The sequence below is a fragment of the Barbus barbus genome (assembly GCF_936440315.1).
Source record: "Barbus barbus genome assembly, chromosome: 28".
In the NCBI taxonomy this organism is placed as follows: domain Eukaryota; kingdom Metazoa; phylum Chordata; class Actinopteri; order Cypriniformes; family Cyprinidae; genus Barbus; species Barbus barbus.
Genome location: NC_136756.1, coordinates 11929455 through 11946058, shown reverse-complemented (window position 1 = coordinate 11946058; position 16604 = coordinate 11929455). Strand labels below are relative to the sequence as shown.

General features: G+C 34.9%; 2 protein-coding genes across 2 annotated transcripts; one reads left to right on the top strand and one right to left on the bottom strand.

Annotated features, from left to right (window-relative positions):
• Positions 1-132: 132 nt before the first annotated feature.
• LOC306847816 (uncharacterized protein) lies at positions 133-1349 on the bottom strand. Its single transcript, XM_079381990.1, has 5 exons — positions 1227-1349; positions 913-1062; positions 731-768; positions 516-617; positions 133-355 (listed from the first exon to the last, which is right to left on the bottom strand). Exons 1-5 carry the CDS (start codon positions 1303-1305, stop codon positions 257-259), a joined length of 468 nt encoding a protein of 155 aa, XP_079238116.1. The 5' UTR covers positions 1306-1349; the 3' UTR covers positions 133-256.
• Positions 1350-9050: 7701 nt separating this feature from the next.
• On the top strand, positions 9051-16425 carry LOC306848668 (5'-AMP-activated protein kinase subunit beta-1-like). Its single transcript, XM_079383354.1, has 8 exons — positions 9051-9161; positions 10643-10790; positions 10919-11070; positions 12218-12311; positions 12420-12534; positions 12620-12753; positions 14106-14174; positions 15235-16425. The coding sequence occupies exons 2-8, from the start codon at positions 10650-10652 to the stop codon at positions 15310-15312; spliced, it is 783 nt and encodes a 260-aa protein (XP_079239480.1). The 5' UTR covers positions 9051-9161; positions 10643-10649; the 3' UTR covers positions 15313-16425.
• Positions 16426-16604: the final 179 nt, after the last annotated feature.

Sequence of the window (16604 nt, the reverse complement as noted above, 5' to 3'; positions counted from 1 at the left end):
TTGAGCACAATACAGCTTAATATAGACTCAAATGTGAGCCGACAGCATTTCACAATTCAGTCTTCATGAGAATTACATGAAGAGAAACAGAAAATTGGAAACTATATAAACATATTTACAGAAATACCCTCACAAAATCGGGCCAAACAGGTCCAGAAGCTTTAAGTGCGATTAAAAGACTGTCAATGACACCCATATGCACTCATATGCAAGGCGAAAGAGATTACAGTGGGAATAAAATTCAGGCAAATAATGCTTAACCTGCATCCTTTGGTCCTTTCTTTAAGTGGACCTCAGAGTATGTTACTGATTCCTCGGCACAGGTCACTGAAGTGGGTGTCGGAGCTGGACAGTCCTGAAAAACAAGACATATAGCATCACATAATTGCATGTGGTTACGTATAAAGTGCAAGTGCAAAAGACAACAAAACTGTCCATTTGCTTTCTAAATTGGTATCATGTAACAATTAGCTAAGCATGAGTGTATACAGACTACCTTGATTGGCATTATTTACCTCATTTCTTGATTTCACACTGTCTCGAGGAATGTTTAATGCTGCATAAACAACAGCTGTTTCACAAGTGTCTGGGCAGTGTGATCCACGGGTAACATTAACCTGAGAGAAATAATGACTTTTTTTAAAACTATGGCTTTTCTGAAAGACCATCAGCTCTGTCAACATTCACAATCAAATAGAAAAAATGTAATAAATAAACAAACTTCACTCACCAGGGCTTCTTTTGCTCTAGTTTCTATTCTGTTCTGCCCTAAAAAAAATACAGCTTGTTAATATTTACAGTCAATTTAATTTAGTTGATTTTAAAATTGATGGTGTCCTTCAAATCTCAAGCACATTGTGATAAACCCATAAACACTCTCAAGTTTAAAAGAAATTTCACAATTGTTCTTACCTTTAGAATGTATGTGAATAACACAGGCAATGCAGATGATCAGCAAAACAAAACCCAAGCCTGAAAGCACTGACCACATCACCGTATTATCGGGGCTTGGTGGAACTGTCAAAGTTACAAGTGTGGGATTTGCTGTTGTTGAATTAGACACTACAAATGATAAGAGTGAGAAGTATAAATGTTTATCATTTGGATTGTTCATTAGACTTTTTAAAAGTGTAGAGTGCATTGACTCATAAAAAAGTGTATTGTATTCTCAGTCCTTAAACAGAATAGAATCAAAATTATGAAATTAGTAAAAAAATAAAGCTCACCCACACATACATACGTTCCCTTTCCATATTCAACTGGTCCAAGCACAGGTAAATTCGTATGTGCTGTGCAGTAATACATGCCAGTATGATTTTGAAGTACTGACTGCAGGTGCAGCGTTGCGTTAATAAACACACATCCATTTACAGATGATGGATAGGCAGAGGTAACAATCGTTTTACTCGTCACTTCAGTTTGATTATCTTGCAACAACTTAACCATGATTGCTTGCACGCATGAATCAGCTTTAATATGACAGGTGATGCTGACATTTGTGCCGCCTTTTGCTGTTATGTTAGGTACTTGCCACACAGATATGTCCAGATTTGGCAAAGATGCATCTCCAGATATGAGACCTGTGAGAATGTAACATAAAAAGTAATTAATTAATTTAATTTTTATAAATCTGACAGCATATTGATATTAACTTGTGCAATTGAAGAGGAAAAGGACGATATTACCTGTGAACCAGATGGTTACGAAGAAAACAGAGAGACTGGTGCATGTCATTTTATCAAACTGCAGAGACAGCGGGTTTCTCACATTAGCAGAGGCAGCTGTTTTTCATTTATCCTGTGTGGTGTATCCTGCCGTTTGAAACAAAGCATCACCTTATCTGCATAAAGTCACACGCTACGGTGACGCCCACAGACAAGACACTTGGGCTCAATGTGAAAAAAATGACTTTTTTGTCAAATGTACATTATTCATTTAGCAAATCTATTAATTTATTCAAAAATACATTGAAATGCAGTTCATACAAACAATGCATTCTTTCTACGATGAGCATGCTTTTAGTTTCTGTATTAAAATGTATTTTGAGATTTTTGGGGGTGCACAAAGCAACAGCTGTCATCATATCATAATGAACAAAAAAAAATCACTAATGAAAAAATTAACTTCTTGAAAATAAAAAAATATTTTAACCATGAAAACGTATTTAAAACCTTTTTTTAATAATATATGAATACACATAGAACATGTGATTACACCTTATTTTAAGGTGGCCTTGTTACAGTCATTGACTATTAGGTAACACTTTATATTAAGGTGTCCTTGTTACACATATTACATGTAGTTACTATTATAATAACAATAAATTATGCAGAGATACATGCAAGTAAGCCTAAAACAAACCCTAATCCTAACCCTAATTACATGTAGTTAATTAATATTACTCAGTACTTAAATGTATAATTACACTGTAACAAGGACACCTTAAAATAAAGTGTAACCAATATTAATTAACAATATGTCCTTACTACTATTAATTATGGTTACATGTAATTATGAATAATTTACTGTTTAACTATAGTACATACATGAGACGTGTAATAAAACATTGTAAAATAAAGTGTTACCAAAGATTTTTCCATACTGTATCATCCAGTGCACTATTGTATAACTGTAAACTGTGATACAGCTTTTGTACTCTATGCGGTGCTGTTTGTGCCCTCCTCACTTACAGTACTATGCAAAAACCGTGGGAAAATTGCCAGTGTGCATTTCTTGGCAGCCTTGTAATGTGATTTTGGGGCCATTATCCATATGGCTGTATCAGTTGTAACTTTAACACTCCCTTCTCCCTTTGACAGATAATGATAATATGGACAAGTAGACAGACTCCTTTTTTCTCCGCTTGCCTCTCCTCTTACATCTTACATCTTACATTGCTTCAGTGTCCTGCACACATTCTCTCTCTCTCCCTCTCTGAAGTGGGATAGTGTTCAGCCCGGGTGGTAATTAGGTCATAAACCATCTCTGACTCACTCAACATCTCATCCATCGCCTTTCACACTTACCCAATCATCTGACATCCCCATGAGTGTCTTCATGAGCTCTTGCCTTCTTGTGTCTCCTCCGGTCTTCCATTCAGTTTCCTGATCTTCTCCGCACAGCTCTTGTAAATGTTCTCGCCATCTCCTGATCCTTCCTAACTCACGCCGCTTGTTACTCCTGCATCATGAGTCCTGGTCTTCAGCGGTCGGATGAAAAGACAAACCGCTCTATCGATGGCAGTTCGGACCACAGTATTGGAAGGTGTGCTGAGGCGCATGGGGCACCGCCACTGAACAATTATATTTTTTTGACTATTTTCACTTGCTTTTGTCCGGCATGGCCTATTAATATTGTGGCGTTGGTTTTTTCTCTAATGGTGAGTAGAAAATATATTATTTTTTGATATTATGGAGTGTATCTACCTGGACAGTTGCATGTTCATATGATGCTTTTTTAAAAGGACAGCTTACCCAAAAATGAAAATTCTGTCATAATTTGTGGAACAATAAAAATATATTTTGAGAATTGTTCTGTCCAGATAATGGAATTCAATGATGACCAAAACTGTTTAGTTGATATTCAAAATATCTTCTTTTGTTTTTCACAGAAGAAAGAAAGCCACATACTACAGGTTTGCAATGACATGAGAGTAAACAATGACAGAATCTTCATTTTTGAGGGAACTATCCTTTTAAATCACATTCTTATCTGAGAATATTGTAATGTACAGTTTATCTTTGGTCTTATCTGGTGTTTTTCTGCAGAGTTGTTTTTGTGTGTTTGTAGATTTGCACTTGGCACTGTGTTATACATGCAGCTTTGAAATCTGACTAAACCTAATGTTCTTAGGGTCCAGATAGACATATAAGTGTTATAAATAGACAGGCTTCAAGTATCTGTGCAGTTAACTTTTGTAGCACTCCCACACTTGCAAGCAAGACTGCATACACTCTCTCTCTCACACACACACACACACACACACACACCCTTTGCCCTGCTTGAACATTCACACGGCAGCCTGCAGATGTGCTCATTTGCACAAGGCACGTGAAAGGTGGATACTGTGATGATGAACTTTCGCAGGCTGTTGTTACTGTAGATGAACAGGAAGTTTTTTTCAGTGGTTTTCTACCTGACTTTTCACACCTTGACCTCAGAACGAGAGACACAGTCTTAGCTCTGGTCACTAACATGTAATTCACTTTGCTTTTAAGGTCAATTAAAAAGAAAGTTACTTTTGCTATGAATTTAACACATATATTAAAAAACAGTGTTTCTCATTCTCTTTTGGGGTCATTTATCTTAAGACCATGACCCCATAAATATGGTTCAACATTAATATTATATATTATACACATCATGTATTAATTGTAAATGTTAAGGCAAAAACCTGAGGCCTGTGTATTATTGAAGTCACTAATATAATTAATTTTATCATTAATATTAATATATAGTACACTTAAATAATTGTGTAAATAATTGTAAAAGATACATTTAAAAAGTATTTTTAAATAATTATATATAATATCAATGTTAGAAAATTATGTAAATAGTGTATATATAATATTTAAATAATTGTATAAAATATATGTAAAATAATTAATAAATTAGTAAATAATTTTATATAATATTAATTTTATAATTTAAATGCATTATAAATGTACACACACATTTTCATTATTTTTAAATAATATTATTTAAAGCTTTTTTTATCAATAATAATTGCTACTGTTGGTGAACTGGATTCGATTAACGCTTAGTTTTGTTTTTTTAAATAAGTCTAATAACAACCTTAATATTTTTAAGTAATAATTTCTGCTTTACAGGTTTAAGCACTGCACCACAGGAATAAAGAATAATACATCAGTGTAATGAATCAGGAGGTGCGGATCAAGACAGAATAGGTATAAATGTAGCATACGTTCATTTGTATATTTTTGTACGGTACAGTGATTCATGGCATAAATGTGATTCATCCACATGATAAAATGAATCATTTTCACCAGCTGCCCATTCCTGTCATACCTTTCCCCTGCATTCAGCAATCAAATCTGTGCTTTCAAATGCCATCACCAGACTAGAGACAAGAGGTGGGCTCTGAATGGGGTAAAGTGCAGGGACTTGCAGTGGAGAGCAACACCTTCAGTTTCAAATTGACTCTACCGCTGCTACACATTAAAACTTTAGGGCTTACTGACTACAGCAGCTGCAGACGCCACCACACCGCCTCTGAGAAACTAGATGAGCATCACAAATCACGCAACCCAGCTTAATGCCCTCTGACACACTGGGGGGTTTATGCATACTGTACCATTGTCAAAATTGGTTAACACATAATGCTTATCTTTACAAAAGCAGTGATTTAATCCTTTCTCACTAAACTTCATGCTCATTCATGAGAGAAAACTTTTTTGTACTCAGTAGTGTTAAAAAAATATTTAAACATCCTTCCACATGAGATTTACTTCCACATTATATTTTTTCATATTTTAGCCATACATCTAACAACATGTAATGATGTTTACCACTAATTAAGAGTTTAGGTCACCTGCTTTGTATCAAATGTTATTAAAACCTGAAACATGGTTTTAATATGCAAATCAGCTTAGTGAAGTCAGATCATCTTTGTCATCCCAGTAAATGTGATTTAGTACGAGTGGGCTGTATACCCAAGTCTCAGTTTGCTGTTTGATCTTATTAAGAGAGCCGGAATGAGGCAGGCATCTTCACTATGCCCCTCAGTGCTGTCTGCTTTATGGACCACCTACTGAGGTCTAGTTTTCACTTGGAGACCTGTCACTGATGCTGCTATCCAAATATGCTACAAATCTATTTTTACAATAAGCATAATTTCTGTATTGCTTCATTTAAACCAATGTCTTTAAATTTCTCCATCCTCAAATGGTTTATTTTGTGAAATTGTGTTTAGTCACGGTTATGATTTCTCTCTCATTCAGTCTCAAAGCAGTTATGATGCAGAAGACTATGAAGGAGCTCAGCGGTTGGGGAGAAAGGCTCTTCACATGGGAATCGCTTCCTTAGTCATTGGCCTTGTGATCATAACGGTCTTCTCTGTTGTACACTTCACCACGGTACTCATTTGCACAAATATATTATAAATATGGTTTGTTTAAAGAATAGTTCACATAAAAAGGAAAATTCAGTCATTATTCACTCACATCTCAGTCTTGCCAAACCCGTGTGAACTTTTGGAGAAAATCCTAGCCAATGTTTTCAGTATAATGAAAGTGAAGGACTGGCCAAAATACAAAAACACCATAAAAGTATTCTAAAAGTAGCTCTTATGACTCATGCGCTATATTTCAAGTTTTCTGAAATTACACGATAGCTTTATATGAGAAACAGACTGAAATTTAACTCATTAATCGCTGAAAGTCTTGAAGTAATCATTAAGGAAGCAGTAATGCTTAATTTGTGAACAAAGTGTTCCTTTAAGTTGAATCTTCAATATGAATCAATTGATTCTCCACAAATGGTTTGATAACAAATTAGACTGATCTGGTTTTCAAAGTCACTCACTGACTTGATGTGGTTAAAGTTCAACTGGAGGAGAAGATTATCAGTGAACTTAATTTTAGTCTGTTCATCACACAAAGCCTTCAGATAACTACAAGACATGTACTCACTATTTTTAAGGAGCTTTTTAATCTTTTTTGAGACTTGAAAACTCCTATTCCTATTTATTCACCAGATTTTCTCCTTTTCTGTTTTACAAGAAAAAACTGTGTTTGGAAAACATGAGGATTACTAACTTGAGCATTTATTTTTCCGTGAACTATTCCTTTAAATGATCAGATGTACATTATATTCTTACTCGCATATCATGTTAAGTAACATGATTTATTCATTGTGTTCTCAATTGGTAAGAAAATATTTTCTACTTTTTATATCAACTAAAACAGAATGCAATCTGATCATGGAGAAACCAGTTGGACAGGAAGACTACACTATAAATTGGTGGCGATCAGTTCCAGTGAATGTAGAAGGACACTGTGAGCGACACCCAGAACGTGGTTTCACTGTGGCGGCATCATGAGCTTGAACCATCCCGGGTTTATAAATAATCAATATTTTCAAATGGAATGTATAAGCGGGTCTGATTTGCTCAAAGCATGGCCAAGAATCCATACTACAGGAAATCTTACACTAAAAGTTATTTAATATTCATTGTTTATTTCTGCAGGCAGTACAACTGCATTTGTACGTCTGTATTTGCTGAGTATGATGACACAATCAAATATTGTAAATGTGTAGTTTAGAGGTGTACATTGTATTTGTCCAAAGCATACTAATAGGATGCTTGAACCCAAATAGCCAATGCTTTTACAGAACAAAAACCAGTGTATGTTTTTGGATGAATGTAAAATTACAAGAAGTATGATCATTTTTTTATGAATATGAATAAATGTGCAATGTATAAAACGACTCAATACACTAAATGCACAAGCATCTGTTACAGTTATATAATGAATTATAGCAGCACTAGACACTCCCTCTCCAACTTTACACCCAATGCAATCTGCAGCGTTTGGAGTATCCTGTATTTTGATATGTAATATTATAGCCAGCTAAGGTTAAATATAGCAAAATCTGTCTCGAATCTTGGCAATCACAGCAAACAAGCTAAATCTGCAATGGTATATCACTGGTAGTATTTACTTTAAGAGTTTCATTGACAAGTTTTCAGTGTACTTCAATGTACGGGTGATTATAGTAATAGTAATCAGTGTGTCACTACCATCAATCTCACTTGAGTTACTAACTAATGTTTTTCCAAGATGTGCTGGTGGTCCGTCTCACTACTGTTGCCACCCATGTTTGTGTTTATTGAAGTGTGCTTCGCGGATTCAGTTCCACTTATCCCAGTACCTCATTGCCAGTCATGTCATGACACTGCGAAACTGAACAGCCGTGAGAATGTCTCAAGCTTCTGACGAACACGTGTGTGGACACTCAAACACAGCTGGCTCACTCCATCACAGGACACACCCACTGGCATAGTCCCTAAAATTTATAAATAAATTAATATTTTTAAAATGAAACAAATATGAAATATAAAATTCAAATGACTTGAAAATATTTTGTTTAAATGACTAATACAATATTTTAAATAAAATATTAAAAACAGTATGTGCTGTTTGAACTCAAATACTTCCTTTATTATTTTAAATAAACCACATTTCATATAACACTTCAAATGGAATAAAGCTGATGGTACATTTGATTACTATAATAAACTCATACATAACATTAAAAAAATTTCTATTAGTGTAACAACCCGTAGGTATGCAGTCAAAACAGCACTTTTTACGCAGTTTATGAATAAGCAGCAGATTACACTGCATTACACCATTAATTTGTAGAAAACAAATATCTGTGTGTGTGTGTGTGTGTGTGTGTGTGTGTGTGTGCATGTTTATGTGGTTTATGAGGACACAAATTTGTATAATGACATGGGTATGACAGAGGTATTACAATATGAAGGTGGTTTATGAGGACACTGCCTATGTCCCCGTAATTCAAAAGGCTTAAAAAACATACTAAATGGTGTTTTTTTGAAAATCTAAAAATGCACAAAGTCTCCTGTGAGGGCTAAGTTTAGGTGTAGGGTTGGTGTAGGGCAATAGCACACACAGTTTGTTCAGTATAAAAACCATTACGCCTATGGAGAGTCCCCATAAACCACAAAAACCAACATGTGTGTGTGTGTGTGTGTGTGTGTGTGTGTGTGTGTGTGGGTAGTTACACTAATAGAAACATTTTTAATGTTATGCATGAGTTTATAGTAATCAAATGTATACACATATATATATATATATGTGTGTGTGTGTGTGTGTGTGTGTGTATACATTTATGCATATATATATATGCTGGTGGTCCGTCTCACTACTATTATATAAGTTTGAGACAGACAGAGCAAAAAAAACAACGTGTTACAGAAGTAGCGAAATGTGTTACACCGCTCCCGTCTTGCACCGGTTTAACTTTAAGCAGAGCTCGCTGCTGGTTCTTTCCCTTGCCCCGAACAGCAGGCGGAAGAGGTGTGCTTAACATTTAACCTTTTTGTGAAGCAATGTGAAAATGGCGTTATGAAAAGTAACATAGTCGCGGGCTAGAGGCAAATAAAGTTTTCAGAGGTAAGATATTTATTCACGAGGGAAATCACCAGAGTCCGAGATGAAACGGAGATACGCTGTGGTCGTTTCTGTGGGCGAGACTTGCACGCAAGAACAGGAACAAAGAAAAAACGATGTCAAAATATGACCAAAGAAACAACATCCCAGTTTTGACTTCCTTGGGTGTTTCTAGTTTAGTCTATTCAACTGTTGAATCGGCTATGTAGCTCCAAACTGTACGTGTAGGTATAAAATGCGTTTAGGTGATTTCCAAAACAATGTAAACAGCGATCAAAGGTTAGGTTACTTCTTTAGTCGCTAGTATTGCATTGTTTGTGAACCGTGTGCGTATTTTAACAACGTTTTATTTAAACGTTGTTAACATACATCTGTCAAATTACTTAATTGGCCTAATGTAAATACGTGCCTGTAATGTAAATTATCTGAAAAAGCAAAATAGTAAGGGTTTTGCTATATTTGTCGTATGTGATAAGTAAATCTTTAATAAATGGAAAATAATGACATTACTTTTCTTGTTGCCTACTTACCATCTGATACTGATCGCGAGCATCCGTACGGTTGTTATGGTTACCACATGAACTAGTACTTTAGTCGCTACCAATTTGTGACCCTGGACCACAAAACCAGTCTTGAGTAGCATGGGTATTGGTAGCAATAGCCAACAATACATTGTATGGGTCAAAATGATCGATTTACTTTTATGCTAAAAAAAAAAAAAAAAAAAAGCATTAAGATATTATGTAAAGATCATGTTCCATGATTTTTTGATTAGTAATATGCATTGCTAAGAACTTCATTTGGACAACTTTAAAGGTGATTCTCTCAATATTTTGATGGGTTTTTTTACACCCTCAGATCCAGATTTATATCTCAGCCAAATATTGTCCAGATCCTAACAACCATACATCAATGTAAAGTTTATGATGTTGTATAAATCCCAATTTAAAAAAACTGACCCAACTGGTTTTGTGGTCCAGGGTCAAATTTTATAGTTACTTAGACTTTGGAAACTCCTGTACTTTGGAAATTCTTGTATGAAAAGAACATTATTACTAAACATTAAAGGGATAATTCACCCAAAAATATTTGTCATCATTTAGGCTACACCCCCTAAATTTCTTTCAAACTCTATGAGTTTCTTTCTTCTACTGATCACAAAAGAAGATATTTTGAAGAACATTGGTGACCAAACAATTGACAATAACATTGACTTTAATAGTCTTTAAAAGTCAATGGCTACCGTCAACTGTTTGGTGACCAACATTCTTCAAAATATCTTCTTTAGTGCTTAACAGAAGAAAGAAACTCATACGGAGCAACTTGAGGGTGAGTAAATCATGACCAAATTTTCATTTTTAGGTTAACTATCGCCTTAGAAATGAACTTTTAAGACCCCAAGTGAATAGTGTTTTGAGTGAGATGAATTGTGAAGAAAGCTCTTGTTCAAAATTGGAAGTCTCATTAAAATGCATGTAAATAAGGAGCAGCATGGGCAACACCAGCAGTGAGAGAAGCGGAGCGGAGAAGACGCAAAGGCGAGAGAGCCGCGGTGCCAAAGATGGCGCTCGACCCAAAATCCTAATGGACAGTGCGGAGGACGGAGACATCTTCCAAACAGATGATGCCAAGGTGGTGTGGTTACAGTGAAACATTAACCTTGAAAACATGTTCCTTAACTCATTTATTGCAGCAATATCTGACTGTTCTGCTTCTATTGGCTGTACACACCTCATCCATCTTTCTCTCTGTCTTACTAGGAGTTTCTAGCCTGGCGACAAGATCAGGAATCAAATACTAAAGCCCCGCCAGAGGAAAGGCCCACTGTGTTCCGCTGGAACGGTCCAGGGAAAGAGATCTACTTGTCTGGCTCCTTCAACAACTGGTCCAGCAAAATCCCCCTGACTAAAAGGTGAGTGCTGACAGATCATTAGATCATTAGCATGACATAGTAGACTATGTTAGCACAAGAAACCCAGCAGGAGGTATTTGCATCATCTTAAAAATTATAGCGCTAAACGTTCTACAAGGTGCTGCAAGTCAGCTGGTCCTCAATAGTGGGTCTGTTCAGATAGACGCAGGGGAAAATGAGAAGCTAAATTCAAATAGCAAAATGCATTCGAAGGAGTAATCCATATTTAATGCATTTTAAGCTCAAGGTTGATTTGCACAAACATGAATTTAAATGAGACATCGTAATGCCTAAAACCACAAAGAAGTTTTTACATGCTGTATGAAGGAATGCTGAAAAGCAAATCATGGTTTCCACAGAAATATGAAGCAACACCACTGTTTTCAACACTGATAGTAATAAGAAATGTTTCTTGAGCAGCAAATCAGCATATTAGAATGAATTCTGTATGACCAGTAGACTGTAGACTGGAGTAATAGCTGTTTTAATAAAATCTATAAAAATATAAAGAGTTCACAATGTTACAAAATCTCACAATATTAGCTTTTACTGTATTTTTTGATCAAATAAATGCAGCCTTAGTGAGCATAATAGACTTTCAAACCCCTTGTAGAAAATCTTACAGATTTCAAACTTTAGAACAGCCGTTCAAATAAAATAGTTTTTCTTCACATTTCTACTTTTAAATTCTCTCACTTTTAAATTATCTCTCACAAACTAACTTTGTGCCATAAATGCTGTTAACTGAGCTGAACTCGCAACAAATCCAGAACATTCCTTCAACTACGTTATTGTACATAATTGTCTAGCTTCACACATTTCAAAAGTGAAAAGGAAACACTTCCTTATGTTAATGTAGCATTAGAACACTCTATCTCTCTGATACTGTAGGTTTGGCCTTAATCACTAAAACTGGGAACTTAACAGCACTTGCTGTGCTTTTACATGCTCAACACTAGGGGTCAGTGTGCACTTACAAGAAAGAAACTAGCAAAAAAGAAAAACACTGGTGATCTCATGCTGAAAGCCAAAAGGCATCTACCAGAATGTGCCTCCTTTTCATTCACTGTCATCATAAGTAGAAAGAGGGAAGAACCTTCCACTTGCTTTTCCTAACTGTTTTGTTCTCTATCTCTCTTTTTCACAGTCATAATAATTTTGTGGCCATAATTGACCTGCCAGAAGGCGAGCACCAGTATAAGTTCTATGTGGACGGACACTGGATATTAGACCCCAAAGGGGTGGGAAAGAGTTTCTTATAGTGTTTGATCTGATCTGATAATACTCATTCAGCAATGTATTTTGAAACCTGTCTTGCATTATATTTAATTAATTCTATTTACTTCTAGTCTGTTGTGACTAGTAAGTCAGGTGTGGTGAATAATGTCATTAAAGTGAGGAAAACAGACTTTGAGGTTTTTGATGCACTGAAGACAGACTCTGAGAAATGTGCCGACATATCAGGTAAATATAAATCAATATAAATCTATTCACTGTTAAGCAACTGAAATATACTAGTGGTTCTGATCTTCTGCTTTATTTCTGTCAGACTTATCCAGCTCCCCGCCTGGACCATACCATCAGGATACCTACTCAACCAAATCAGAAGACAGAATGCGTTCTCCTCCCATACTCCCTCCACACCTGCTGCAGGTGCTCCTCAACAAAGACACTGGAATCTCTGTAAGTACTGCTCTATTACATCCTGAACAGAAATTTGATCACCCAATGACAGAAGCCTCTTATGCTCACCAAGGCTGCATTTATTTGATCAAAAATACAGAAAAAAACAGCAATATTGTGAAATATTATTACAATTTAAAATAACCGTTTTCTATTTTAATATTCTTCAAATTAAAATGAATTCCTGTGATGCAAAGCTGAATTTTCATCAGACATTACTCCAGTATTAAGTGTCACATGATCCTTCAGAAATCATATGCTGATGTTGGAAACAGTACATATATATATATTAGTGCTGTCAAACGATTAATCGCATCCAAAATAAAAGTTTCTGTTTACATAATGTGTGTATACTGTGTATATTTATTATGTATATATAAATACAAACACATGCATGTATATATTTAAGAAAAATATGTTATTTTAATATATTTATATAAAATATAAGAATATAAATATATAAGTGTATATACATGTAAAAATTTTCTAAATATATACTGTATGTGTGTGTATTTATATATACATAATAAATATACACAGTATACACACATTATGTAAACAGAAACTTTTATTTTGGATGCGATTAATCATTTGACTGCACTAATATATATATATATATATATATATATATATATATATATATATATATATATATGTTTCCAACATCAGCATATTAGAATGATTTCTGAAGGATCATGTGACACTGAAGACTGGAGTAATGGCTGATGATAAATTCAGTTTTGGATCACACAAAAAACTAAGGTATTATAATTGAAAAACATTTTATATTGCAATAATATTTCACAATATAACGTTTTTTTCTGTACTTTTGATCAAATAAATTTAGTTTTTTCTTAAGCACAAAATCACATGGCAAAGCATATGGCAAAATTACTAAAACTACTTAAACTTGAACAAAAATGGTAAAGTTTTAGTAATTTTAGAAAAGTAATTACTAAAGCAAATAAGTGCATTCATATTATTAAATAAATAATGTAGTAGTATTAAAAAGAAATAGAAAATGAACAATAGTGTATATTTTTGTTGTTTTGGTTATTTATTTAGCTAGCTAGCTTTCTGGAACATTAAACTACTTCCATTACTTAAACACAAATAGATATCAAAGCTTTTCATTTGGGTTTTCTAACACACATGAAATCTAGTGGAAACCAAGCAGGTGATTTGAGAAGAGGTCGATTCTTTGTAAATACAGTGTTACAGTTAAAGCAGTTCCTTTTTGGGCTTAAAGAGATAAGAAAAGATAAAGGGCCTATGCTTGGAAATTGCTGAGTCTGGGTAAATTTAGAAAGCAGAGACTTTCCCTAACTTGTTCACATGTCTGCTTTTAACAGTGTGACCCAACCCTGCTGCCTGAACCAAACCATGTGATGCTCAACCACCTGTACGCCCTTTCCATCAAGGTCTGGCAGCAAACTACCCACACACTTTAGAAAGACACTCACGCAAGAAATTCTCTAATAATGTCCCACACCCTCGAAGAGCTAACCTTAATCATCATATGGATTCATGCATGAATATCGGCAGCCTTAACTACATGTTAGAACATGTTTGATAGTTAATGCATTAATTAACATGTATGGGTAAACTAAATTAAACAGCCTCTTTAAGAAGGACTAAGAAATACTCTGACATTGAAATTAATTTAATACTATCATAATTTGAGCATCTTCAGCTTTGTCATAAATATTATTGGGTGGCAAAGGATTAGTTGATCCTGAAGTGTTGAGAATACTAAATACACTAATGACTGATCTTGTCTGTTTTATGTTCTTCTCTTTCCCTTTAAACTCGCCCTATTGTGACTTATACACGGATTAATAAAAAATAAAAACCCACAAAGAACATTTGTAGAACAATTCCTAAAGAAATGCTCAAACTGTAAAGAGTTCACTGTCCATCCAGACACAGCCGTGATGAAAATCCACACAGCATCTCTTAACCGGGCTGAATACTCACATGTACTAACTTAAAGAGACTGTTTGATTTAGTTTACCCATAAGTGTTAATTAATGAATTAACTATCAAACATGTACTAACATGTAGTTAAGGCTGCCGATATTCATGCATGAATCCGTATGACTCCAGTCGTAGTTAAGGCTAGCTCTTCGTTAGTTCATACTGTAACTAGTTAACTCCTTTAATAATCATTAGTATGTGATGAATTAAGTATTAATTTAGGTATTAGTGCATGATTATTCATGTACCCTTATTGTAAAGTGTTACCACCTGTATGACTTGTTTCTTCAGTGCAACACAAGAGTAGATGTTTAACAGAATGACAGGGCTGCTTTCCAAAAATAACAAAAGCACCAAAAAGTATCATTACTTTAATAGATATGAGTGCGTAATGAGTTATTTTCAGGTGAACTATCCCTTTAATCATTATTATTTTGCATATGGTAGAGGTGACCAGCAGTTTCAGTTGATATCACACACTGTCTGTTTGCTCTCGTCTCACAGGATGGTGTGATGGTCCTAAGTGCGACACACCGCTACAAAAAGAAGTATGTGACCACACTGCTGTACAAGCCCATATGATCTCAATCCACCAACACTATTCTCTCTGGTTTCTGCCTTGTACTGCTAAATGTTATTCATCGAAGAAAGGGTCCATACCTATCAAACGTCACCAAATGCATCTGTCTCTGTGAGTTTATATTTGTGTGTTTCTGAATGTCAGCGTCCGATCCATAAACCCCAGTATCTACAATGTTTGCACAAATAATGTAATGTGTTTGCCAAATGTAAAAATATCAGCTTGCAGAGGTGTTTTGTATGTGGCTTTTCAGTTTATGAATTTCAAAATACTCCTAGATCATTCAAAGGACATCTGTGATGTCTGTTTTCATCTTTTCTTAGAGATCTTGATTCCTGGGATGTTTCTAAAAGACTTTTGACATTTAATGGGAATATTCCCATCATGTTTCTCTGGATTTAGAAATATATGCAAATAAAATAATAACTGTTGATGAATGGACCATTGTGCTAATAAAACGCACACTAAAACATTATTTGTGTATTGTTTGTTTACATGAAGCAATCACACACTGAACACTGAGTGTATTTTGTTGGATAAGCAATTTTTTAACTGTTCTGCTGCTTTAATGGGCTTTAATATGAGCATTACATATCTGTCTATATGGGTATGATGCATTATGTTTGTTTTTTTCAATGCAAGGTTTTTTTTTGTTACATTTTGTCTGCACAGAGGTAATTGAAGGTTCTCTTGCAGATAAATATGGTTTCTGTAAGCAAGTCTATATTCTCAAAATCCCTTCACAGTTATCATGGCAACAGTTTTGGTCAGTGCTAAAATATGATTAGGGTTGGCTGAGACAGTTGTGTGTGTTTGTTGTGATGTTACCAGGCTACAATGTTGAAAGTCCTGTTAAACTGAATGAAATATTTGTGGTGTTTTTAGTTTGCAGGATGTCTCGGATCTGCAACACACCAGCCTGGCATGAGCCTTGAAAACAAGCCTATCAAAGTAGTGTGATACTGTTTCGTAATTTGGAATCCATCCTAAAAGATCACACAGGAAATATTTTAAAGACTTTCACCAAAACAAACAGTTCTCAATAAGACTGTTACGATTTATCGTTACACAATACAAAACTGTGTTTCCAACAAGACATTAAAAATTTGTATTTGATCTCATTGCGATCCTTTGCCATTATGGTACAAATTCTAATAGGACTGTCAAGCAGGGGGGAGGATTTCAATAAGTTATGAATGCATTTAAATTCAGCTTAACAGCTGATAACAGTTTCAGTGTAACCTCGGTTTTTATATCAAAAGTGGAGCATATGGGCAGAGAAAGGAAAATGCCA